This window comes from Parambassis ranga, chromosome 12 (genome assembly GCF_900634625.1).
Source record: "Parambassis ranga chromosome 12, fParRan2.1, whole genome shotgun sequence".
NCBI lineage: Eukaryota > Metazoa > Chordata > Actinopteri > Ambassidae > Parambassis > Parambassis ranga.
This window is the reverse complement of record NC_041032.1, coordinates 10,402,692-10,430,556: the sequence shown is the minus strand read 5'-3', so window position 1 is coordinate 10,430,556 and position 27,865 is coordinate 10,402,692. Positions and strand designations below refer to the sequence as shown.

General features: G+C 38.6%; 1 protein-coding gene across 12 annotated transcripts; it reads right to left on the bottom strand.

The window, feature by feature from the left end:
- Positions 1-55: 55 nt before the first annotated feature.
- Positions 56-27,865, bottom strand: znf618 (zinc finger protein 618). Of its 12 annotated transcripts, none has more exons than XR_003671462.1 (16): positions 27,493-27,865; positions 20,418-20,734; positions 19,241-19,318; positions 18,935-18,979; positions 15,946-16,035; positions 15,595-15,675; positions 14,764-14,853; positions 14,325-14,414; positions 14,088-14,177; positions 12,277-12,354; positions 11,394-11,438; positions 10,618-10,695; positions 9,891-10,049; positions 8,474-9,570; positions 6,147-8,304; positions 56-75 (listed from the first exon to the last, which is right to left on the bottom strand). XR_003671462.1 is itself a non-coding variant. In XM_028417934.1 (15 exons), exons 2-15 carry the CDS (start codon positions 20,707-20,709, stop codon positions 7,765-7,767), a joined length of 2,853 nt encoding a protein of 950 aa, XP_028273735.1. In that variant the 5' UTR covers positions 20,710-20,734; positions 27,493-27,865; the 3' UTR covers positions 3,306-7,764. The 12 variants fall into 12 exon arrangements, 7 of the variants coding, with proteins under 7 accessions (XP_028273735.1, XP_028273737.1, XP_028273736.1 ...); XR_003671461.1 differs by lacking the exon at positions 56-75 and adding an exon at positions 3,306-5,701; XR_003671464.1 differs by lacking the exon at positions 56-75 and having other exon boundaries at positions 3,306-6,237; positions 6,624-8,304.

Below are 27,865 nucleotides of genomic sequence, written 5' to 3'. Positions count from 1 at the left end.
GACAGAAGGAGAAAGAGTTCACAAAAACTGCTCTTACCTCATCTTTAGATCATGACGCTCCCTGAGATTTGATCCCTGTGAATGATGGACAAACACTGAGGAGAAGTAAAAAGAAAATCAGTAAGAGGATTCATAACACACCAAATACAGCTTTATGACAGGCTAAGCTATTAAAGCAGAGGCAACATGTGTCCTATTCATAAATCAAAAAGGGTTACCAGGTAATACGTTTGTGGCCTAAATCAGATATTAAGGGTATTTATGATTCTGCTAATAGAAAATTTAGACAAACTTCAAACTTCTCCTACACCCGCCCTCTTTCACCAAGAAGTTCAGAGTTCTCAGAGTTAATATTAATGACATCAACTGACAAGATACAAAACTCCGAGATCAGAAGTAGAACGTATTGTTCCCAGAGAAAGGAAGAGAAACTTCTGTGAAGCGCTGCTATGCATTATTGGGGAACACAGCACAGAACAAACTGTGAGAACAGGGAGAAAAGTGGTGAAATGGAAGTTGAGGTCATGAACTTAATTTAAATTCACTATGTTATAAAAGTACATGGTATGTGTTTTTAGCTTTGCAAGCTGTCAACGCAGCCCAGGGGACTGTGTGAAACAACTCATTTGCAGGGGGGAAGAAGTTTGAAAGGTGAAGCTGAAGGTGAACTGATTGAGCCGCTGAAGACTACACAGACACTACAGAGGAAATATCAAAACAAAAAAAAGAGGAACAGTTGGTTATAATGAGCCAACTTTTGACATTTTGTAATAATTTCCCAGGCAAACAGCACAATTTTATTAGTATGTGCAGTGTCACTTGTCAAGCCTGAGGTTCCTGTAGTGTAAATTAGGAGAAGTTATGTCAATGAAGCAAATACTTAACAGAAAACAGAGTCGTGTCTGTAACAATGGTTGTTTGAAAAAAAAAAAAAACAGTCAGCAATCCTGCAGTGTTACAAAAGGGTCTAAAATCCAGCCCTACATATGTTGCCCTCCTCTTGTCATTGTCTTCAGCTGTCTCAGCCTGCACAGTGGGGCTGTGTCGGCTCCCCAGATCATGACAATTAATAAATAATAATAGAGAGATCAGGGGGACATTGCTGAAGGGCTATTTATATCCACACAGCAAATTTAACCTTGACCTCCTTTTTCACGGTGACCATGCTCGCTTCGTCTCGAGCCAAGGGTCAACATTTTCACACTTTGTCCATCGCCTCATAATTCTGACTAATGTATAAAATATTTAAATACTGCCGTCTGCTGTAAGAGGCAACATCTTTTCGGTCAAATCTGTGTCAAACAGTGCATGACATGCATGCGCACATCTATATGTGTGTGTCCGTGCAGGTGTGCAGATGGGGAGCCGAGCAGGCACAGGCGCACCGGGTGCCTGTGAGGTTAGGGGCTAGGTGGAGTGTTAGCAGGAATGACACCTGACAGCAACTGGGTGGATGTGCTCTGGCAGTTCTGTACATTCATGTCACTACCGATAAAAGTCAGCACCTGCTGAGCAGGAGAAACTACAGCACCGGTGCCACCGGCTCCTCTGTACAGGACAAGGAGAGGAGGATGAGAACACTTCCTTCCGGCCCTGTCCTACCCTGTCCCACCCTGTCCCTCCAATGCTCACTGAGCAGACAAGTGGCGACAGCTGTGATGGCCATCGGTTGGGCAGCGGTAAAGGTGCCAACCTTGTCAATGCCAGAGGTGGAAGCAGACCTGCGTGGCACCACCTGATTTGGGCCGGGAAAATGAAACCTGGAAGCTTCTCTTCTGGTTGTGTAACCGCCAAGGGCGAAAAGAAAGTCTACAGCACTTTCTCTGTTAATGTAAACGTAGCTGGAAGTCTACACGTCTGACAGGGTAAAAGCAAGAATCTCGGACACCCCACCTTTCCCAGACTGATTCATGTGTCTGTGCATCCTGAATATACGTATACAACCCCATAAACACACAAGTTTTTAACATTATGCCCCATAAAAGATAGTTAACAAGTAAAAAGCTGCTCCTGGCTCAAGGCCATAGTTTGCACTGCTATTGTTCTAAATGTCATTATATTGTTTAGGATTATTATTTAATATTAACTCTACTCTGTGGCTGATAAAAAGTCACACACTGCCACCTAGTGTTCACATAAATACAGGGAACCCCTTTTCAGTCATCTGCTGCAACTTTTATCAGAGTCCAAATTTATAATTTTAGAACTTGGCAGCAGGAAAAACAAAAACAACTACTTTTCTTTTTATATGGCTTTGGTTGTTGACTGCACACAGCACGGAAACACTGCTTACTTTCCTTGAGAAAGAGCTGATCTGCAACTTTTCTGTAACCCAGCACAAAACGGAAGCAATTGTCCAATGGGTGGGTTGTTTTCCCTGCATTTTTTCCCTAAATGACTTAAAATTAAGGGCAGGCTCCCAAGCATTTGGTGCTACACTCAAAAACAGCCTTAGCATGTCACTGGAGTAATGGCTTGTGGAAAAACGTCACCTCCAGAAGCTGGGTGTGGAGAAGGGAAGTTCACATTGGTTGCAGTGTGTGTGTGTGTGTGTGTGTGTGTGGTGGGTGAGGGGGTTGGTGGGGCAGCAGAGGAAGAGGGGGGAAGGCAAACGTAGACGCATGTGCTGCAAATTAGACTTTGGTAGGCAGCCCTCTTATGCTGGGAGCAATAGGGGAGGACCAGGGTGCGGGTGTTTCTGCATAACTGCAGACTGCTGCACCTTGGGGGGCCGAGTGACCAGGGTGCAAGAGGAGGAAGCAAGACAGTAGGCTGTGATGAACACTTGCTCACTCTCTCCCCCTCTCTTTCTGGCCTTCTCCTTCGCTTTCACCTTATCTGTAGCCCCTGGGGAACCCTTGCATGCACTTCTAAGCAGCCTCTGTATATACACTCCCCACGTTAGTCTTCAGTCAGGCCTCCTTTTCCCTCTACATGTGTTTGAGGCCCAGTCGTCTCCCCTCGCCCTGCGAAAAGCTGTGCTTCATTTCTTTCTGGGTGGGAGTCTTCATTAATTCTGAAAATAAGCAAGTGGCCTCATTTTAAAGGAATATTGCCAAATATCTTCTCAAGTTTTCATGACTGATAAACACAGAAGCAGGTTCTCTAAACATTTTCCTTTAAAATACAGGGCGACTGTACACTCCCACACAGGGAAGAAAAGGGGACCTTATAGATTTAAAATACAGCATCCTCTCCTCCATTTGACTGCATTCACACCAGAGTTTGACACAGATTTGGAGTTTATTCACACATAACATACTACAGTGGGTAATGTATTCAAGAAACATTGAACAGCGCTGTCATATATGACACAGGAAAAAAAACAAAAAAAAAAACACGGAACCCTATCTTTGCCATTATATAAAAATAGTGTTGCTACAAAAGTATAAATTAGGTTTACTAATAAGACAACTCAGATTTGAATCTACACAGGAATCTGCTGCCAAAGTGCGATAAAAAGACAAAAATGAATAGAATCGAATGGATTTTTTTGCATTTTAGCAGAGTATAAAAAAGGAAGAAATGCCTGTAAAATAGGATGAAAGCAACACTAATTTCTTAACCTGAATTGAGAACACAGACTATAATCCATAGTTAGAACAGATCTCCATGTTAGCATTCTTATACCACGTTTTACAACTGAACTTTTTTTTTTTATCTGAATAAGTTAAAATCCTGAAACAAAATAAAACTTACAGCTGATTTCAGTTTGCTAGTAACAGTATCTAAGTTGAGTTTTCTATTATATCAAAACCTTTTTGAAATGCTACTGTAGAAAAAAGAGGTATAATGTTATTGGTGCTCCCTACTTTTTTATCTCTGAAATGAAGGTGCCCCCTTGTGGCATAAAAACAGCAGTTCTCTTTTATATACATAATACGTCCTCTAAAGATGGATGATGTCAACCCAGAAACACCAACCCATGATCAGCACAGCTAAGACCCACCTTGAAATTCTGCTTATCCGACTCAGAGTCGACAGGATTAATTTCCATCAGATGAGAAACACTGGCTTATAACATTATATATCGGTACTCTTATTAAAAGCATGCATATCTTAGATATAATTCTCATTTAATCAACAGAAAGAAATGCTATTTCCAACTAAAATTATGTTGACATCATTACGTCAACAATGGCATTTTATCCCAGAGCATATCCTATTGAAAATACTTATTTAAAAATGCTAAGAAACATCCCTTCATCAGTTCAGTCAATGATCCCCATCATTACCACAAACCAATGTACAGTATTCTGACAGTATTTCTGACCAAATCCAAACTTTTGGATGAACATGTAATTTTGTTTGTTTGTTTTCCCAGATCTTCAAATCACAACACTACCTACCTTCTTGAGTACTGAGGTAAAACATTGGATTGTTACTTATAAAATTAAATACAATTACAGCAATTTTTTGTTTACCAAAATATATTAAAAAGAACACAGACATTTTTAAAAACAAAGGGAGATAAGAGCATTGTGGAAATGCTAAATCAAACCTTGGAGATGAAGAGGGCTACAGTCTATTGAAAAATGACCTTATGTTATTGTGAAACAGTTTTGCCATGAGGACCCTTTCACCTTTAACACAATTTAAGTATTTTCATGCCACTAACAAGCTTAATATTGTTATAAGTGAAAACGTCAGTGTACCATAATCTGGTATTTGACTTTATACTCACTATTATGACCTACATGCCCTTCGATTTCTTGTGTGCCAGCTTCTGAGCATTACTTCTAAGGTTACACTAACCTTACATTTAATAAAACTGCCCTGCACTCAGGGACATGTTGTCAGGACTTAAATGAATATTGATCACCATGATGGTGAGCCTGTTAGTGTGACATTGTACATAATAAGGTGGCGACGAACTGAATGGTGATTTCAGTGTAAGAAGACAATTCACCTTTCCAAGGTTAAACCAGATCAAAGGTGAGGTGCAATCGTACTGCAACAGCATTGATCCAGCTGAAATGTTTGGGAGATTGAGCGAATATTCACAGGGCAGCATACAAGCAGTAAGAAACGAAAAAAAAAAAATCATTTTCATTATTAATAATAGGTTCATTTTCAGTCGCAATTAGTGTTGATATTTAAATCAGGGGAAGGTGACGTGATAAGCAACACTGAGAATCCAAGTCCTGCTTTAGGGGAACCTAATTTCGGTTTAAAAATGTTATTGTACTATAAATTGCACATTTAGTTTTTGCAAATTTAAGAGGAAGTTTGAGGTAAAGACAGACCATTTGGTTGTGTGTGGCTGTCACAGGTTTCACCTGTGATCCCATAATAATAGGTAGACAAACAAGTGTAATTCCTCACATAATTCAAGTGGGATCAGAAAAGTATTTGTCTTGTGAAAACCTTGTTTTATATATATATATATATATATATATATATGTGTGTGTGTGTGTGTGTGTGAAATTTAGACCCATGATTGCCCCCTAGAAAAACAGGACTTCACCCTCATCACATCACTTCAATGCAGGCCTACATAAATATTAACATAATAATAATAAATTAGGGTAGTCTGTATCACAAAATAAGTGTTGATGTGTTTCTGCACTAAAGAGTTTATGAGGTGGATACTTGTTGTTCTAAGTCATTTTCAATGAAAGCACTTGTCAAATACCACAGTTCACCTTCAAACATTTGGCCACTAGAGGACACCGTTTCCAACCATCACATTCCCTTAAGTCTACAGGAGCAAAAGAAAAAAAAAACACAAGCTTTAGAAAGGTGGTGAAAAGAAGGCCATTGAACAGTACTATAAAGGCATGGTGTTGGCTCTGACTGTAGGGATTAAGGTGACCGCATGAAAGAGACTTAAGGCCCAAAAAAACACAGATAACGAACTAGTACTTAATCAATTAGTACCAGAGGCAACAAACAGGCTGTACAGCATAGCTTCCATTCATCCAAGTCATTTTAGGAGGTATTAGCTCAAGTAAGTGTATACTAGAATACATAAAAAAATAAATAACTTCATGAATATGTTGACTTCAGTGAATGCACTGGCAGAATTTGTTTCATCCTGTAAAAAATAAACCTACAAGTGTTTCCTTTTTCTTCTCGTTTGTTGCAAATGGCACTAACTGTATTTGGGGTGGAACGTTTCACAAAAGTCTCAGTTCAGTACATACCTCGGCATTGAGGTCACAGTTTGGTTTCTTTTTCGGTTAAGTGAGGAAAAGTGGCGGTGCCTGCTTGGATGTGCTCAGTCCTGAGAAAATCCTGTTGATTTCACGAAACATAAAATAATTTACGGTTGATAATTAACTGCAGGAGTGTCGTCTGAACAGTCAGGTATAGAGAGAAATGATGCCCTGTGATAAAGCTTATTGCCTTAAAAACGGACATATGAAGCTCACGTAAGGAAGACGGTGTTTGTATGAGAATAACTGCAGAAAGAATAATAAATAAAGTCATAGCTTCCTACTGACAAGTCATATCTAACTGACTTGAAAAAAACAAACACATAAAACAAACACACAAGTGTTTATACAATAATAAATTAAAATCTTGCCTACACGTTTAGCTAACTGGAGGCTAATAACATTACTGCTGTTTCTGAGGGCTATGCAAAGGTCAAAGATCTTCAGCATACAGCTACAACTTACAGTGGAGGATGTTCAACTGCTGAATTACCAGCACTGGAAACTTCAAAACTGCAAAATATCTTCCCTGTGTCATATGTTAGGTTGTACTGTCAAAGGAAAATATATAAGGATTAATTATAAAAAAAAACAGATATCCATCTATATTATAGTACTGTTGAATAAACTTAATATATAAAAACTGACCACAAATAGGTTCAAATGTGGTGCTCTTCTGTTTGTAAAAACATTTGTGAAGACCCGGATGAAATAATTTCATTTTTTAAGGTCACCTGTGTAAGTCTGGCAGTTTGACCTGCAAATATAGCAGCATTGAATTGAGTTACTGAATGATTCATACCTATAAAACTGTAGTGTAAACAGAGAAAGCATCATAATTTGTTTTACCTACTTCTTACCATCTAAAATTAAATACAAAGCAGAAATCACTGTCAGCTATATGTTGAAGCTCAATTAGCTGTAACGATTTTGCACTTAGTTATATGTTGGAAAAAACTACTTTCAGTGATGTGTGACAGTAAATGATAAACCTAGTACACTAAATTGTCAGAGGTGCAATGGCAGTGAACATTCACCACTTGATCTTGTCATACACCAATGAAACTGATAATTCTACACCACACCACCACACAGCATATTGCTCCTACTTTGACCATCCAGCAGGACTGTTTTCAGAAGTGTACGACAGCAGCGTCAAGCAACGAATGCTGATTTTACCTGAAAATGTTGCCATCCAGTGAGAATAACAGCATTGTAGCCTTGTAGCAGTTTAGTTATTAGGCTGGAGGAATTTAAACCACTGGTTGTGACAAGAACAAACTCATCCTGCTCATGTGTGCATCCAAAACCGAGGGCAGCGTACCAAACAGGACAGTCTTTTGAGAGTTACCGTTCCACCCCTACATTTTGTCCACAGTACTTAACAACAGTCCTTTCTCCATACAAAATATGTAACAAGCCGTATTGTTTTATGGGCGTAACCTTGATCATGTATGTTTTTCTGTAAATGTCTGTCTTGAGAAGTTTTCAATGTCCATACACAATTATGATTACAGCTGGTCTAAACCTACAGTATACAAATAATAATCTTGAGTTATTGGTTGGAGGTGAAGTTTGGTTGATTAGGGTTGGTTGGGTTTTTCTTCTAGCCCATGTTAGAGCGAAGAAAAATGAGTTTATTCATCTCCTCAGCAGTTACTTGCTGCCTCCTCTTCATAGCAAGGCTCTGCTCACACACAGTCACACACTCGCTGCGTATGCCCACTGCAGGCACAGCAAGGAGCCACAGTGCCAGACGAGCGAGCCTGGAAAACTTCTCACCCACTGTTGAGCTCCAGTACTGGAAGAGATCAGGTGTAGCTTGGGTAAGAGGCTCAGCCAGGTATTGAAAGATCTCTTGTCTGACTTGGCTCTGACTGTCATCACTACCAGACAACGAGCAAGATGAGGATGCCCCCATTGAGCCGTTACCACTTCCTTCTACGCGGCTTATTTTAGGGGTGGGTGGACCATCATTGTCCCTCTCCTCCCCACCTGAACCTCCGCCACCTGTCATACCTCCATCCCTGGTTTCAGCAGCCATTTCACACGCACGGGAAATGATGTCTTCATGCTGATAAGCTGGCACTGAACGCAGCTTGAGCTGTGGATCCAGGACCATGGCTACCTGGTGAGCTCGTTCAACCTGAAAACAGAAATTAACAGTGTCATTCTATCCTAAGGGCAAGTGCTTGTTTAGTCCAAAAAACAGTAACACAAAAAACAAAACAAAAAAAATCACATTTCTACCATATCCAAAAAGTAAAAAACAAATCTTGACATTTAACACAGAGAAAATTAAATCTGTTCCACACCTTGAAGTTTTCCTTGAGTGCTTCCAGGAAATAGTGACATAGTTTGCTAGCTGTGCCAGTTCCAGCCTCTCCAGCTTTTGAGGTAAAAAACTTCTCTAAGCGTAGGTAGACAGGCAGCACCTGCTGTAGGGTTGGTCTCCTCTGGCTGCTTAGCTCCAGAGCTGCCTGGCGTAGAGGTGCCAGCAGACAAGCTAGTGTACCTAGCAGATGTTTGTTGAGACCTTGGAGGAGTGGAGCTGTGGCCTTACTTCGCCCATAAGCCTCACAAATCTGTTCAAAGTGGGCATGGACCTGGAGAAGTGCTTCAGCTGTGCGATCCCAGCATGGAGGAGTGGGGCATTGTGCAGGGCTCTGTGTACCTTCCTCAGTTGTACTTGTGGATGTGTTTGTGCACTGCTCCTCACGGAGAGCCAGAGTGGTAGAGGAGGCGATATCTCTGCATGTTGAAAGAAGTTCAGCTAACTCGTGAAGCCCTCGAGCCTGAAGGCTTCGTTTCCCAAGAACAGCTTGAACAACTGCACCAAGTGAACATCCAGCGCATCGCAAACATATCCTCCCTCGGCCACCGCCTCCCAGTGGTGATCCTGAAAATCCTGCTGCCCACACTCTGGGTTCTGAAACGTACACAGTACGTATATCTGACATCACAAACTCTGACAGCACATTCTGTACCCAGTGGTGAACTTGCTCTGGCCCTTCCCTAAGCTCTGCCTCGCGCACACCGAGCACATAGCGTTTCAGTCTTGATCCCTCCACCTGATACGCTGTTAGAACATAGCAAGCATCTGGGCCAGTTGTCTGGGCGTGGCAGGTGACAGCAATGCCAAGTGAAGCATTAGAGCCCAGAGCACACGTGACCTTGACTTTTACTTGGTTGTACATGCGGGGCAGCTGGCGCAGTGCCAAGGCACTCATGTTGCCAAGAGCATCGCGGGTGGAGTAGGCACCATGACGAGCACCTGTATCCACTAGGGTCTGTGCCAACTTTAGGAAGTCCTTGCTGTTCAGCACATTTAGCATGCTCAGATCTGAACACATTACCCGTAATAGGCGCTCAGCCACCTGCTGTCGCTCCTTCTCAGGTAGTCCATTGTTCTCTGCCAGGACACACAGCAGATGAATTGATGGAAAGGCAAAACAAAACACAAAATAATTAGTTTTTTTTTTATTTGATATGTTGGCAGAAAATACAGGGAATCATAAAAGAATAATAGATAATGACAATGACATTTATAGAGCAGATTCCCTTTATTCTGAGAGATGTTAGAGGTTATTCTTGGCATCATTAGAATTCTTTTTGAATTACACAATAGAGATACCAATAGCATTATACAGGGTGAGAGATGGGTATGGGCCGCAACACGAGTGTCTAGTGGGACTTGACAGCTGAAGTAACCAAGAAAACTGCAGTACTTACGGCTGAGTGTGTGGTTTCTCTGGGAGATACTTTGAGGCTGGATTTGTAGTTTAACTGAGGAATGGGCTGGAGCCTGGGAACTTCTCCACAGTTGCTCTTGAGGACCCGAGGCTGAAGAGGTTTTGGGAGAGTCCCCTTTGGTGTGATTCTCATTATCAGCTGTGGACAAGTGGGGAAAATGAAAATAATAACATTAAAAGGCCAAAAACCTAACAAAAGTTTGTTTTACAAGAATACCTTAAAAAGGCAATTGCCTAAAAGTATTTTAAGATTGGCTAAATGACAAGCATACAATCCTAACTGCCTGGCAACTTCATGTGTATACAATATCTAACATTTTTCATTTGGGCTTTGCCAAAAAAATATGACTTTTAGATATGCTTGCTTAAGATTGGAATTGGTAATCATGTCTAATAGACCTATTAAATGATGAGAAGATAATGCACTCCCTCTGTATTTACACTCAGGGATACAGGCTAAATAACACACTAAATATTTTGGAATAAAACACAAACTACTTCCCGCAGCCTCAGATCCAGATCTGCAACAACCCTCATATTAATAATCTATTACTCTACACAGAGCACAAATGTTGTGTACAACAATTTAATGCCTACACTTAAATGACTAAAATCATTGCGACTTCCACATGCATTGCAGCCACTGAGGGTGTGTTCACTTTTAATTTCCCTGTTGAGCTTACATGCATTTGTCGTCATGGACTCACCAGCGTGGGACTGCATGTGCTCCAGCAGGTTGTTGTAGAACTGGAACTGGATGCCACAGGCACCACAAGTGTAGGGTTCTAAAAAGTCACAAGGCCCAGAAGAGTGTTGACTCTTTGTTACAGGCAAAAATGAAAATACTGTGCATCTGTGCATCTCATCACTATTATCCCTGATCTGTATTATACTTCTGCAGCTTCTCTAAAAATCAGTTGCAAAAAATGTAGCTGTATATGCAACATTTGTAGGTGTATTTTGAAAAATATGCAAACTTAAAAGGGTTTAGGGCCATTTTGTAAATACTTGCAGCAGCATACCGCATAAATGTTGCTTTCAAATCGGAGCCAAGAGGTTAAAGGCACTAGCCACATCATGTGATCACAATGTCCCTGGTTCAAATCTGACCAGAGACACCCCATCCAAACATATCACTTCTCTCTAAATGACCTTTAATAGGTTTTTCTATCCAATTGCACTATTAATGTGTCCACCAAAAGAAAACCTTGTCACACTATGTAACAGTCAGCTCATGCTTAGTTGACAGACATTACATTTTATCACACAAAATGAAAGATGAATGTTTGTAAGCTTGTTCACATTCCCTAGCGATAATGAAACCGAGTGGAGAAAATCTATATAATTACAGCAGATTACAGAGACACTGTTTGCACCAAACAAAGAGATTGAAAATGAATCATACTAAAGGTGAATAAATAAAAAGCAGCATTTATATTTTTCTTTTTTTCCATTTTTTTCTGGGCAGGAAAGGTGAACTTACTCTGTGCTGTAGAGAATGAGCTCGCCACCAGAGGGCTCGGAGTTCCTGTTGACAAGAGGGCAGTGAATAGAACCGAAGGACATTCTGCATTACTCTTTTTTCTCCTTTATTTAATCAGCGCATCAGTAATATTTTTTTCTGTTTCTTTACAAGCGGGGACACAAAAAAGCCGATTATTGTAAACACTGCCCTTACATCTCATCTAATACCTTGAAAAGGTCTTAGAATTGTATACCACAAAGGCTGGTGTGATCATTGCCAACAGTGCTTTGATATTATTCTGAGCGATGTCAGTGGAGGCAGCTTAATTAAACCTACGATTATATTTTGTGTTTATACTACCTCTCTTATCATTTACTACTGTTAGGTCACTTGAAATCATTGAGCAAAGCACAGACTGAAAACTCTAACAAACACGACTTGTGTAGCTTTAACAGAAAACGCTATGTTTGTGCTATTAAAACATGCAATTTCAGGACCTTTAACTACACATCTCTTTTTATTCACTGCTGTGTTTTATAGCAGCTGTTACCCAAGCCAAAGGTGATCCAAAGTGATATTCAATAAAGTCTCTATTTTCATGGCCTGAGTGTGGAACAGAATAATAATAATAAAGCTCCTGAACTTGAGTTTTATATAGTAACAATTGATGCAAGGTAGGTCACACAAACCTCTTTACATCCACCAGTCCTACTCCCATCTGAGTTTTCAGCCCAGGCATCAGTAGCAAAACACTGTCTGCAGAAATACTCTTTCCATCTATACTGACATTCACTTTCACATATGCCTGCTTTGAAGCAGGACTGGAAATACTTTTTTTGTCATTTGAGCAAAAATAATACAATTCCACATACATCCACAAAACAAGTGACTCAGTGCTCACCGCTTGAGTTTTGCGAACTGTTTGTGTCAACCAGACTCGACTGAATCGCACTTTCCAGTTTCCGTCTGAATGGGCTGTCTGTAGGTGAAAAAAAAAAAAAAAAAAAAATCACCAATGAGTGACAAGCCACTGTTAAATAATCCGGATGTTCTAAATTCAAGCAATGCACTTCCACAGTTAAAGATAAAGCAAAGTTTAAGTCATGTAAGTTACACTTCATTTCAGTTGTAGCATGCAAATCAATCAGGCTAAAAGCCTTAAAAAAGATTCAAATGTTCATATTCGTTTAAATATGGGTTTAATTCCTCCTCTTCATCCATCTTTTTGACCCACTTCTAAGATGTGAGTGCATGCCATGCTTTAAATAGTTCTGAGTAGCAGAGTGCTTCTAAGTGGAAAGATTGGTGTTGGTGGTCATGAAGCCCAAAATGTACAACCAGTCAGCAGAAACATCTATGATTTTTCACCTGCAATGTTTGTGGACTATTTGTAACATGCTTGTGTGTGTACTTCCCAGATTTTTTTTTTCTTGGCTTCGTGGCATCCACATAAAATCTACATGAAAAATGTGTCATTTAACCATTCATCAGAAGTTAATAAGTGGCAGCAAGGTTGCCACAATTACAGCAGCAAGGTTACCCAGTTGCTTGCGTCACTCGGTTCTTTTCTATCTGTTTTAATCTGGCTGAGTGAAGCACAGTGCTTGTATGCATTTCCACTGCAGCCTCACAGCAGACTGTGATATTATTGTCTGCCCTCAAATCCAGCTATACCAGTACCATAGTAAACCAAATGGCTGCACTTCTGTGATCATGTAGGTGACTGGAAACACTAATGTTTCACAATGGCTTTATTCAGCAGTACAGTGTTTTGATTTCAGCCATGTTCACCAGGTTGGTTTTGTTTTAACAACATCCTTTTCTACTTAATTTTTGACAGTACTTACGACAACAGACTGATTTGTTGCTTGCACAGTAAGCTGGTTCACAAAGCAATATGGCATTAAGACAAATTTGTATAATAATGTCTACTGCTGAACCAAAACATTATTATCACCGTGTCTAATGCGTGCAGTGTGGATCAGAGGTACTCTGATCATAGATAGTCCCACTTCAAACACTTTTTCCGTGATAGCCGGGGTCATAAAAATAAGGGCCTTGTCAAAACATGCTTTACATCTTGCCCCCATATCGAACACCAACTTCGAAAGAAAAACTGCTTTCACTTCAACTACAGTCTAATACGTGAGACACTGCTATGTGTGCTTTCCAGAAAAAACTTTTTTCCCTATTTTTCCGTCAGTGATAATAATGTTTCGGCTCATCAGTGTATAATGAAAGTCTCAGTGCAGTTGACCTTTAACCACCAACATCTAATATGTTCATCTTTAAGTCAGAGTGAACATTTGTATTGAATTTAAAGACACTCCCTCAAGGCGTTCCTCTTGCTCTCTTGTTCACAAGAACGGTCACAGCAACCTTTGACCACCCTAATCTAATCAGTCCATTTATTTCTAAGTCAAAGTAGGCATTTGCATTAAATTTGATAAAATTCTGTCAAGATATTCCTGTAATATACTGCAGTGTTTGGCTTTGCACGGATTGAGGCACAACACAAAAACACAACGCCTCTGGGCAGTAATGGTGCAAAATACAGACATCAATTTTTACCCACAATCTACAACTGGAACATCTGTGTGTGTGTGTCTGTGTGTAGCTATATTTGGTTTGGATAATAAAGTTATGAGGCATGCAAATTAGCACTACACAGCAATCAACAAATAATTAGAATAAATGCTGCAGTATGCTTACTTTTTATCTTTGCAGTCTGGCTGTGGCCAAATTTACTCATATCCATACTACCACAATCTTGTACCCGTGATGTCTTCATATCAAATGAGCCTAGATTAACAGAGAATCACAACAACAATCCTTCATACTGCAAGAGGCTACATATGTATTAGCATATACACAAAATTAAGTTATTATTGTTCTGAATTCCTAAATGATTTAATAATTAACACAGAAAAAATAAACAGATGGACTAACCTAACGGTGTGTGAAGAGCAACATGCTCCTGGTAGGGGTTGAAATACTTGTACTGCTTCCCACAGAACTCACAAACATAGCTCCCAGTTTCTGCAGACAACAAAAACACACAACCATTCCTTCGTTTTCATCAAAAACGTGATAAAATATGTATTGTGTTAGTTGCGACCTAATTTGTTAGGATTGTCTGCAGTTACAAAAGACAGAATTTGTTAGGGAAACCAGAAGTCCAAATAGAGTGAGGAAGAGGAAGGTGCATGTGATTCTGATGGTGTATTTTCCTGACTAAAACCTTAAAAGATTATATTTAGCAGAATGTATTAATATAGAGTAACCTCACGCAAAATAGAAACATAGGGTTTTCTTTGCATAGTGTGTGGAGGTTCACCAATATTCCACCAATCAGTCATTAGTGCAGGTACAAGCGCAGGCTTCCCACCTGCGAACACTGCCAATTGTGTTTGAAGGGACATGTGCTTCCATCGGTTGAACCCACGGCCTCTGAAGAGGTGGACGAGTGCTTTTTCCCCTGCGAAAGAGGACTTTTGGACTCATGTTCTGAAACCTTTCCAGTGTGGAGTTAGATCATATGCTTAGCGTTATTTTTCTAACATGACTTGAGCCCCTTGAATTACAGACTGTATCAAGACATTGCACCGGATACAAATGGACTCAAGGGGTCAGGCCGTAAAAGCACTTTAAATAATAAATAATCCAGCAGTCTTTTATTTTTTTAAACAAAGTATTTGAATTGTGACATAAATTATATATATATATATAAAACACAACAAATTATTTAGATCCAATTTGTTTTTTCAGCAGGGTTAAACAAAAAGCAGCTACAAAATTAAGCTACCTAGGTACTTTTAGTTCTCTGCTATGGTCTTCATAATGGATTTTCAATTACCTAACCACTTGTAGATATTTTCTAACTTTAAACTATGGAAAGCAAAAGTTCAAGAGCCTTACATTGCACCTGTTGTCTATCAGACATGGCCATCTTCCAAGAGTGTTGACAAGAATAATGGAAGGCTGCATTATTTTGAGAAGCTTAAAGTTAATTCCAAACATGTTCCACTTACTTCTGTGCTTACTGACAGTAACCCATCATATGAGAGCTGCTGCTGCTTCAGTGACAACTATGGCCAACACTAAAGTTAGGTTAAATAATTATTTTAAATAATGTTCCTTTGTTTTAATATATGTACTCAAATTGTAAAACCATTTTGTGCACACGCCCATTTCAAACAAAGTCGGAAAAAAGTCTTACTTGGTCCAATTTTCTGATATGGTTCAACTGGTTCCTCTTCTTTAAGGCCATCCACAGGCAAGACTACCTGTTCATATGGATCTGGACAAGAAGAAACACACATGCTTGTGTAAAATGTTATTTCTGTCATGCACACAACTCGTAGCAAATAGCATAACTTTCTGCTACTAGCAAGTCTAGAATGTGCTTCTAGAATGTTTACTTGAAAACAGACTGCTGTATGCATGAAGAGATTCTGCAGCACAGTGTGAAATGGGATGTTCACTGTAGGGCTTTTAAGCTGAGGTACTGGGAGTTTCAAAAAAAAAAAAAAAAAAAAAAAATTATTGTCATGCAAAAACTCCTGGTTACCATCAACTGCATGCAGGTCACGGTGCTCCTGGAAGCAACTGTAGTATTTATATTTCTTGCCACAGATGTCACAGGAGTAACGGAAGCTACCTGCAGATGAAAAGAGAAAGAGAGATTAGACATTTTTTTTATCTAACCTGTATGCAAGGCACGCACACAGTATCAGTAGTACTAAAATACAGTATTTTTTTGTGGAAGACCAAAAGATAGAAAGGTAAGCAAGAGAGATGAAGAAACAGGAGTTGATGTAAATGTTGGTACAGCAGTACATTGCAAGCATTTCACATCAGTGTAAGACTTTGGCTGTTCCAGCTGCTTTTCACACTTATTTTGCAGAAGAGTGTTAGGTGAGGCCATAAGAGGAAAGGGAGAGCTCATGTGTCTGTCAGTAATGAAAACATGAGTTAAAAGAATGAAAATGTAAAGCACAGAGTAAGATTTGTCATATGCAGACAAAAAGATCGTCAATTTAAATAAGACTTAATGAAAGACATCTGCATAAAACAGATCTCTATGCAAATTAAACGCAAAGCTGGAGCTTAAATCTGAATTAAATTCAAATGTTAAAAGTATTAAACACTCATTTAAAATTAAAACGTTTTTTTTTTGCAATTTATTTGGAATGTAAAAGTTTGTGAATGCTTCTAAGACATCATTAATACTGAATGAAAAAATGATATAAACATTAAAATTAGGACCCAAATCGTGCAAGTTTTTTTATTTTGTGAAATGGCATAAGGGATATAGATTACTTGCTCTTGCTAATTTTATTGCACTGGGAAGCATTGTGCAACCAGGTGTCTGTTGACAAGTAAGAACATCTGTAGTGCCTCTTGGCTCACCAGAGTCAAATCCTGTCAGAAGACAATCTGTTGCATAAACAACATGGCACAGAGCAACCAAGACAAAAACCTTTTCCAACCACAATTCTCTGGTTGGTTTAGGTTCAGCCCCAGCAAAAGGCCCAAGGCACACATATGTGACAAATGCTTTATCATTCAGCAGCACAGTGACAACTTCTAAAATCTGTTGGCCTTTCTAGGGGTACAATGTGAATTCAATCAGCTGCATTCTTGGCTGAATTCCTAGAGATATTTCAACGATGTGAACATAGTGCAAATGATTGTACAGTAGACATAATATTGTGCAATGATTTGACATCTTTGTTCTGCTTTCAATAAAATGCCATTTTCCCCAACTCTCCTCACTTTTCACCAAGAAGAACCAAAATTTCTGCTTACCAGGCAACATGGAAACACAGCTAAAAAGTGATTGTTAGGGTGTCTAACTGTAATTGCATTTAAAACACCTCAAGGCTGCCGTACCATGCATATTCCATAATTTCCTGAAACCAATTAACACGATTAAAAGTGTTTTCCACAAATCAGTGGATTCCTGGCACCAGTTTGTCAGTATAATTAAAGCTCACATAAGATCACCGCTCCTAGCATACACATTCAGTGTAAATCAATAAAAAGGAGCAATAACAGAGGTAATTGGTTATAGATGCATGATACTGTTCTGTTTTTGGTTTTAGTCACAAAACCACTCAAAAAGTTTGGACACTTAAAATCAGTCAAAACAGCCATTTTTCTATGTTATCTGTAAATCAGCATCAGAAAAAAACAAAGCACCATAAACTTTTGTACACTGTAATGTTTTGGTGTCTGATTATTTTAAGACCTGTCAAAACAAGACTTCTTGTGGATGGTATTTTAGTGTCTCTACCTGAAGCAACAGACCATCATCAACTCCTTCAGAGGGCTGTTTTTGGTCTTTACACCCACCTAATCAGGACTATGTAAAGCTTTTCTAGCTACGCTCCTAAAAACACTCTCTTCAACTCCAAGAACTCCTCCACAACACTACAGCCTGTTCTGTCTTTGCTTTACAAAAAGTGATAACACTCCTTCAATGCAGTTACACTTTTCAAACCATACAAAATCCAGGCTTATTATCGTGTGGGTTTCACCTTTATCAGATATTACAAAGCATGTTTGCAATGAAAGTAAGCTGCTATCACTCTAGAGTCAAATTTGAAAATCAAAGTTTTATAATGTGTACCTTTACTGTGGTGCCCTACCATGTGGTTTAAATGCATTTGATCACTGATGAATAAGTTAAGATTTATCCTCTGGCAATCACATAATGTATTATCAATGAGTCTTTCATTTATGCCATTAATTTGACACCTTCTTTTGGGACCACTTACATTGCTAATAAAAGCAAGTTATCTTAAATAAAGCAGAAAAAAAATGATATGCCAGTCATTTGAAAATATAAAGTCTACATACACGACATCAACCAAAAATGCTTTACAGCATGTTCCATCCTCTTAAGAATTTAATCTAATAGCAATTTCTTTGCCAAGCAGCCTCTCTGGCCTACTTATTAACACTGTCACAGACCTCTTGGTTAAACTGTGCTTGTGTACAGCTCAGAAAAACCTCTTGTTATGTCTACATAAAGATGATTGTTCTTTTTTTTTTCTTCTCTGCCACATTGATACTGCTGCCTTTAAGCAATGTGCACATTCACGTAATGACTGCAGAGTGCATGTAGGAAGATTATAAATAACTCTCAAGTACTACTCTGAGGTACAAGTATTTTTAGTCCTAATCAAACTTTCCCCGTGATGTTAAGATGCCTGAAAAATACGGGCCTTGGTGGCTGATAGTGTCATTAAAACAGTAAAATCTAAATATTTGAAGAAAAGCTTTTATTTTCATGTGTTTATTGTATTTCTCTAGTTAAAATAGAAGATCTGGTGATGCCAGACAATAAAAGTCTAGTGTGTAGCTGTGAGGACTGCAGCATTACACACTAGCTCAGTTTAACTGTTAGTCAATGTTTTGGCAAAACATAGTCAGCAAAAATATCAATGGAAAAATAAGAATCAGTAAGAAGTCTGATATTAAAATACAACTATTATGCTGGTAAACTAATAATTTTGAGTTTGTTTAATGAATGAGTGTGCAAGTGCACTTACTGTTGGGTGCTTGGGGCAGACCATCTGCAACCATGCTTTCTGATTCTGTAGTTGGAAAAAAAAACAAAAAAAAACACAAAGACTTGTATGAATAGATGACAGCCATCATTCCAATAAAAATATTGCAGCAGACAATAAAACAACATTAAAAATGGAATCTCCAAAACAGGACATGCATGACTCATATTGAGGAAGTGATTTAATTTTAGTAGCATACTGTCAGGAGGAAAAACACAGCAGTCACATATTATTTATTTACCACAATAGACCAAATAACAATCTGCAAAGAAAACTACAGTGTCTTACCTCTGTGCGCCCTGACGTGTGTCTGATAGCAGTTATAATACTTGTACTTCTTCCCACATACCCCACATACATAGGAACCTGCATGAAAAGTGAACCAGTCAACAAAAAGACAGAATCATCAGGAGTGCATTATATTATATATATGGCAGTCTTTAGTTCAATAATTACAACTATTAGATCTATGAAGTGCTAAATGCTAAGTTTGCCTCTTCCAATCTCTCAAACTCAAAACAAAACAGTCTGGATATTGTTGCCTACATGACAAGCAAGTTTTCAATAAGAGTTTATTGGAGACATGCTGGAGACCAACCATGATTAAGTGCATCTCATTAATACATAAGCAAAAGATTTCTTGAAACCTAAAACATTTTCTAAGTGTGTTTTAGGGTAATTATATTTCAGATTTGGAAAAACATTTTTACATTACAACACAAAAAATAAAAACCATAAAGATGTAGTTTCCATTAGACACCTTAATATTGCCCAAAATTAATTAATGTTGCCTTTCGAAACAGTAGACATTTCACTAAGAACCCTTTTTAACATTATGTTGCTTAAAAAAGGACAGCAAAACAGATTATCTGACAGAGCCATGACTAAGTTGATCAACTAACATTTGAAGAAACTGTGCAGATGTGTGAAGAACTTCTGTTAGATTGACAACATTCACTCCCTTGTGTCTCAAGTGCTTAGCAACTAAGGAAGTAGAAGATAATATGTGCAAATTAATTCACTTAGGTAATTTGTCATTTTATGGTAATAAAAATAATCCATCATGCTTTGTAACAGTTACAAATTTGCAACAGAGTGGAAAATAACCATTATCAACACTCAAGACTTTTATGCTCTAACTCATCAACAACATATTTTAGAGATATCCATCTTTTCAGTTTTCAGTTGCCACCCCACTACATAGAGGTGAAAGGAACTTCATTTGTGTTCACAGGACTGGAAAATAACAAAAACGCTATGTTGTCAGTAGTTTTTTTCTGGAGAAAGAAGAACAAAAACCACTTACATTAAGGTTTGTGAAATATCTGAAACAACCAGAAAAACTGTTTCTGAATATGTTGAATTTCCCAAGGTATCACATACTGTCTGTTCTGAATGTAGGGAAGGGTCATGGACACCAGACATGATTGCTGTTAGCAAACGCAGGTATATCTCATTCACACACCTATGCATGAGTCTGTGCTCTTCGTTGGAGGAGGAGTACCAAGGGCAAACATACCCTCGGTCTGTGCTCTGCGGGATCCACCTCCACTCGCCCCTCCATCATTTCCTCCAATGACAACACAGATCTCAGCTGGGTTGGCATCCCCAACTTTTCCGTTGCTCGTCTCCGAGGTCCCAGGCTCCTTCTTTATAGTGACAGGCGGTGGAGTACTCTTGGTCGTTGGGGCATCAGCCACTGCACTCCCACTGTCTGCCTTCTCCTTCCCAGGATTGGCTGCCTCTTGTGTACTCATGACTCCACCTCCTGGGCCTGTGCTTCTGTAAGAGGGACAGAGAAACAAAAATTGTACTTATGTCTTTTAAAATTACACATTTTGTATTGTATTTGAGATATCCTTCATCATATACGCAGCACACATTTTCAGAGTTTCAAATCCATCACAGCTAAAAACTGACAGATTTATCCTTTTAAAACCCACAGCCATTTTCAGATCACCACTTACAGGGTTTCAAACAAACAAGCGATTACAGTAGGAGAACAGTGACGGATTTGAAACTGAAAACGTTTGAATAAGTGTTGACGTCATTTTTTCAGCCTTTCAAAAGTTTATTCAAAGTTTCAAAACTTATTTTCAGCCTTGCAAAACTGTGTCTAGACCTCGACTTTGTTGGAGTTTACAGCAAACTGTCCAAAATATGCATTTGAACAGTGTAAGTATAACACTGTTGACTGTGTCAACTTAAAAAAAGCTGAAATGTATAGGAGATGCTACAGGCAATATATATATATTAATAACAGAGAAAAAACAAACAATTTCAAGTTACTCATTAGGAACAGACAGTGTTCATGAGTGACCTTTGATGGCATAAACTCCCCAGCTTTGTGGCACCCAAATGCTCCAATTTCAGAAATATCCAGATCACACAACTTGCCATTTCAGCACATGGCTATAAAAGGCCTTGTCACGAGAATGTGCTCAAAATGCAACCAAGCAAAACAGAGTTATGCCAGGATGACTGATATTATGGAAAGAGGGAAAATTGGTCTTCTAATAATAGCACACCAATACAGCAACAACAAGCCTTTTCATAGCCCAGATACACCTTTCTTTGGATATGACACATGACCAACAAGCCTCAGCCTCAGGCTTATGGACTGGATTACATTGAGACAAAACATTTACAAGATTTACAGTTTAAATAGCTTAACTTCACCTGCAATAAAAAAAAGGACTGTCAGCTACATCAGGCTGTAAGTGCACCGTTTAAGAGGTCTGGAGGATGTCCACATTGCAGATTTCCTAAATTATCCTATTCAATTCTGTATGAAGCTTTATAGGGCCTTTAAAAAAATGAATGAATGCATATCTTATGAAGAACTTTAAATTCTGTGGGACATGGAAATTCAGTTAGAGGCCTTCAGTGTTTCCATTGTTAGTTTTAAAGCCTAGTATTTTTTTCCTAGCATTTCCCTTTTAAGACATTTCTATTTTAAGTTTTTTCCCATTTCTCTTTTCAGTACTCTCGTCACAGTGTCCAGTCTCACCAGTGGCATAAGGTGTGCAGCACTGAGTAATTCTACCGACACAGGCCATAGACTGAAAGCAAGCACAGACATTATCCACCATTGTATGCACATTATCCCATGGGTTCTTGTTTTGCATTTTAACAATGCTGAAGCAGGTAAATACGCATGACATCCAGGGTTAGGCACTGTCTGTGCTAGTAAAGCATGCAGTATCATCATGCCAAGATCTAAAGATCTCTCTAGGGCTTACAGGAAAAAACACCTGTAAACATAAAATTCTGGCACAGGCTATTTGGGAAAAACATTTAAAATAACTGCAAAGAAAAGCATCTATATGTGACATTGACTTCCAATGACTTTGTCCTCGATTGGTGCCAGTTTGACACAAAAAAAACCCTAAATTTACCAAGTAGTGTCAAAGGTATGTATTCACAACCAAAAAGAGAATACCCACATTTCACCAGAACTGCATTTGAGCTAGGAAAAAGCCTTTGCTATTTGAGGAAGAGCATGCATACAAAGACCACATGTTTTAAAATAATATGCTATGGACATACAAATCAAAGAGAGTCATTTGGCCTAAGCAACAGTAAACATGTTTGGGGCAGACAAAAGATGTGAAGCAAGGATGTGAAAATATTATGGTTTTGGGTTGCTTCACTGCCTCAGGTACCAGACGGCTTGCAGTCACTGTTGTAACTATGAATCCTGCATACCTCACATATCCTCATATCAAAGAGGGTTTGAAGATAATGTGAGGTCATCTAGCGAAGTGGACTAAAGTTTAAAATGATTCTAAGCAGACTTTCAAATCCACCAAGAAACAGACACATGGAAAAATATGAAATAACTACATGAAGCAATTTCTCATCATCATTCTCATTTTGTTGTTGTCTATGTCAATTACCTTTAACTGCAGACATGAACTCAAAGAGGGTCAATGTTTGCTAGTCCAAATAAGCTAACAATCTGCTTTCTGTGGCCATTTTTAAGGTCACATGGTACAGATCTTTCATAGTTGTCTGCCATTAATAGAAAACATACTGGTCAAAGTCTGCCATGAGATTCAGATTCTCAAGGATTCTCTCATTCAGACAAACACATTGAAAACAGATTTTTGTAGCTGTAGGTGTTTTTCCTCTTCCCGTTAATCATCTCACAACCACACAAAATTAATGGTGACTCCAGGCGGGAAATTACCTGAGTGTCTCAAAAGACGTGTTTGAAACTATGTAATACAGTACAGACTTAGTTGTGGAAATGTGAACATACAGATGCTTTTCATATCTTAAGTATATTCAATCATATTTTATTAAAGATTTTGAATAGAGGACATTCCCATGTAATTGGGAATTATATTCCACAACAGAATTGGCCATCCCTTTGTTTTTGTTAATAAAAAAAACATTTCTATTTTAGCACCATCTGTTCATAGCATACCAACAGCTAACAAAGGCTCGAGATTAAACAATGAAATCAATGTTGGACAAGTCTTTGCCTCACCTATGTTATGATCTTTTTTGTAATGGATATTGGCTAATATTGATCGGCTATTCCAGATTGATCTGAGTTAATGCTATTGTGGGGGGGGGGTATTCAATATATCCTATAACCTCTTTAAACAAAAAAAACGAAGTTGTGTTCTCTGTAACCTGCTGAAATAATGTCAAATAATGCTGACGTTTATCATCTGTAATCAAGTGAAATAATGGCAAGGAGAATGTATCTGAATTAGATTACTCCCTTAGCCATCCATGTAATACTTCCTGCCTGTGCAGCATTGTGAATGCATACCCTGAATATATAAAATGCATGTTGTAGCCCGTTTCCCTCTAATTAAAGTCAAAATGCAAAATTAGCCATCTGGCCTCATGTTTTTTCATAGTCTGAGTCTTCTGATATATTGAAACCTACGGCACCATGGCAGGACAAATAATCTAAACCAGATGCACATTTCTTTGATGTTCCTTACAAAATAAAGCTCAACCTACAGCAAAAGGCTAATAGGGAAGATAAACACTAACACAAGACCAGGAAACACTCGAAAATTGAATCCATCCAATGTCATTTGGATAGCTATGATTCACAGATAGCATCATTCAAGCATAGCAGGGAATAGGTGGCATTGAGATTTATGTCTATTATTAAACTAGTTTTGTGATGTGGCCCAGCTGCGTTTTAAAATATATTAACCACAATCTATCACTGCACCAAATGTATCAAGGGCAACAAAATAAGGAGGTTAGGCATACAAGAAAAACATCTCTAGGACATACCTCAGTACAGAATTCAGTGCTTAGTTGATGTACTTAAAATAATTGGCCTATATTTGGGTGGTACAGTATCTGCCTCTATAAATGTAGTAAATGAATCATTGTGCTTGGTTAAAAAACATATATACATCTTGTGCTTCTTACCTAGAGAGTTTTTTCTTACTTTGAATTGTACCTTGCTTTGCCAAGAATCACTATGCTCTGCATGCTAAGTAGACTGCAAGAGAGATTCCAAATATAAAATACAAATTTGTTTAAGGCTCATGAAAATGTTTCCACTCTGCAGGGATTAAAAATAGGAATCAGCTAAAATTGGGGGGGTGGATGGGGTCACTTCAATCTCTGCTTTGACTGCATGTTTGTATTATCCTGACTAGAGTCAGTGACTAGGAGCAAGAGTTGACCAAAACCAGTTTCACACTAAAATGCTTTGCGCCCCCCGTTTCTTTAATCAAATGCACATTTTCTGTCCTCTGTAATAAATGTCTTCCAAGATGGTGTATGACCAATGATTTCAAAAAGCAATAATGCAGAGAAACGGATAAATCCCCCCCACCGCAACACACACACACACACCTCTCGCTCACACACACATAGGATGCTCTGGAAAAAGAAACTGTGTCGTCTAGTAAAATTCCATCAGCATACACTCAAAAAACCCTATAAAAACCTTTTCAATCTATATGTTAATGCCACGAATTAAAATTTAATAACAAGAGATATTGAAAAGCAGACTTGAATTATACAAAAATAAATCCTGAAAGATCAGGCTCCTAAAATTAGAAATTCAGGGCTGCATCCGGACTGCTGCTAAACCCTTGTAGGCTGGCAGATTAAATTTTTGATGAAAATCAAAATTACACTGCACACTGACGCAGGGGCAGCAAACCTGGCACTATTGTGATTTATGGATTCATTAAACCCGCGGGAGTTTCACCCCTCCCCTTTTCACTCAAAGAAATGAGATTTGCTTTGCTGAAAATTTTTATTTTCAGAAAAGCTACTCAGGCTCTCTGCTCTACCTTCAGAAATGGTCAAGGAAAAAAAGAAGCTTCTGTGTATATAACCACTGCACGTAAACAGACCTAATTTTCATTGCTGCAGCAATTGAACATCCCTATGCATTATTCATGAAACCAATAAGGTTCATTTTTACAAAGGAAGAGGCAGGAAAAATATGTGCAGAATGCACAGATTTTTTTTAATGCAGCACTCCCAACCACTGAAAAGCTTTTCCCTGGAGACTAATTTAACTGAAGCCATTTTCAGACGTTTTCAACATGCCACTAAGAAAACAAGAGAACATAAGGTGTTCAGTATGCTTAAAAGGGGTATATGTTTTTCAGACGCAGTCAGAATTAATGTGTAATTGTACATTAACTAAAATGGCTTGACATCAAACACTGCTAACCCTTTAAAGGGAAAGTGAACCCTCTGTTATTAAGTTAATGACAATTAAAGCAGTAACTGTGTTTCAAATCCTGGAGCCTAAGGACTGTGATATGATCCCTCACCGCCTCATGTTTATCAGTGCCTGGAGGGACAAGTTTCACCTCATCCATCCAAACTATTCCCTTCAAAAACAAAGCTTTAGTTCATTAAACCTGACAGACCAGAATTCCTTTTACCTTACCTAAAATGAGTACACTTATAGAATACAATCCCCATTAGCCATATCAGGGTGTAAAGTGTTTTTTTCTGCAATGCTGCAGCATTATTCCTGAGAGCTTTATAACTTATTACTTGGTCCTTCAGGTATTCTGCACATAAACATTCCCGTCACTCACAGAGCGATCCACCCCTATTAAACTCATGACACTGGTTGCCTCTCTCTTCAATTCTGTACATTAACTGAAACTCCTGCATTTTGATTAGACTTTTCAAGCAAAGGTCAAAATTTACAACCAAGATTTTGCATACCAACCAACCACACAATTTCCACCAGCCATTTGAATTGAAAGAATACAGATTTGAAGGTCAGCATTAAAATTACTCAGAGAGAGAGAGGAAAAAAAGGTCTCTGCAGTTTCCCTTTGCATTAAAATAAAAAGCAAGCCATGCAAGATGGGAAGCTGTTTTGCGTCTGCAGGATTAATATAAACAGTAGAGGCACTGGTTGTGATTGTTTTTCCTGCCCCTCAAATTATGCTGACATGCTCTTTCTACTTCCAGTCCTATTCAGTTCACTTTTAGTTTTTTTTTCTACATTTCCAATCACAAGAAATAAAAAGTCAAAATTGTTCTGGGGTTACACCATTAAAACTTAGACTTGTGTACCCAATAATTCACATATTCAAACATTTATACAGGAAGAGAAAAAGCACATGTTTATGTTAGATTAGGAGATACAGATTAGAGTGCCTGGATTTGTTCTTAACTTTCCTGCCTTTATCTAACAGACTGCAGGCACACTGCAATTAAAATAGTTTAAATAAACATTAGGATTGTTACCCAAATAAAACGAATGCTATTTGATATCAGTATTAAAAGGCCATTTATACGTCTCATTAAAGTTTGATGTAATCACACAACAATATCTAACTATGTTTTAAAAGTCATATAACAACAATAATAATAAATAACTCGGATAAATTCACGTTTAATTCAATAAACAAGTCTCAAAACCAGTCCAGTTACAATTTCTAATTTCTCAAAATGGCTGCCTACAGGTGGCGCCAACGGCACCTAGATTTAAAATCCTCTATCTTCCCCAAAAAATAAAAGTCGACATGTATTTGTACCTGACGACACTGACGACGTCTTTTCTTGTCCGTGTACGATAAACACCCAAGCCGTTAAATACAGACAAAAGTAGCGTTAATGTTGTGTGAGTGTCAAGACAAGCAACTCCGGAGCTCTGCTCAAATTTGAAGGAAAATTCACAAAACATGGCTGCAGGAGGTTTTTGTGTTTCAGATTGTTCCTCCCCTCATCGTCCTTCATGTTGCCACTATCGCCCAGTCCTATCGGAATAAACAGTGTTTAGCCTGGGTGGTGTATATGCGAACAAACTGTGCAAAGACGACAAGGCAGCAGTTCCACTGAAACTTCATTAGAAAAATGTAGTCCCCCCCCTCCCAAATAAAAAAAACATCAACAGATTAGGTCTATTTCAGATGGGCTTCAAAGCCTGCACCTGGTTTAGAGGCAGGCAGCAGTGCAAAGCGACTGCCAGGTTTCGACTATTGTGTAGAGGAGGCTGAAACTTAACATCCGCTACTGAAAATTCTCAAATTTAGGATTTCTAAATGAGAAAAAACAGCGGTTTGACATACCTCTAAAAACGATGCAGCTCATGCGAAACAGGCTCCCGCTCCAGAATTCTTCTCCCCCGACCAGAGGGTGACTGCACAACTGCTTCCTCCAAAAAAAAAAAAATTGTGAATTAGTTATGAGAAATTCCAAATGATGAAAAAAAAATTCACAACCCGCGTTCTTTTTTTTTCCTTCCACAGCGACTCGCTACGTTACATTTTAGTAAAGCGTAATGGCGTAATGATACATGAATTTGCTGAGGTTAAATCTCTCCGAGCAGACGCTTCGTTTTCTGCCTTGCACGGAGCGGTTTGTGTTGCGGTTCCTCCTGTGGAAATTTTCGTCCGCCATATACAAGGGCAGATTCCGAAATTGCAGCGCCGGCCTGTATAT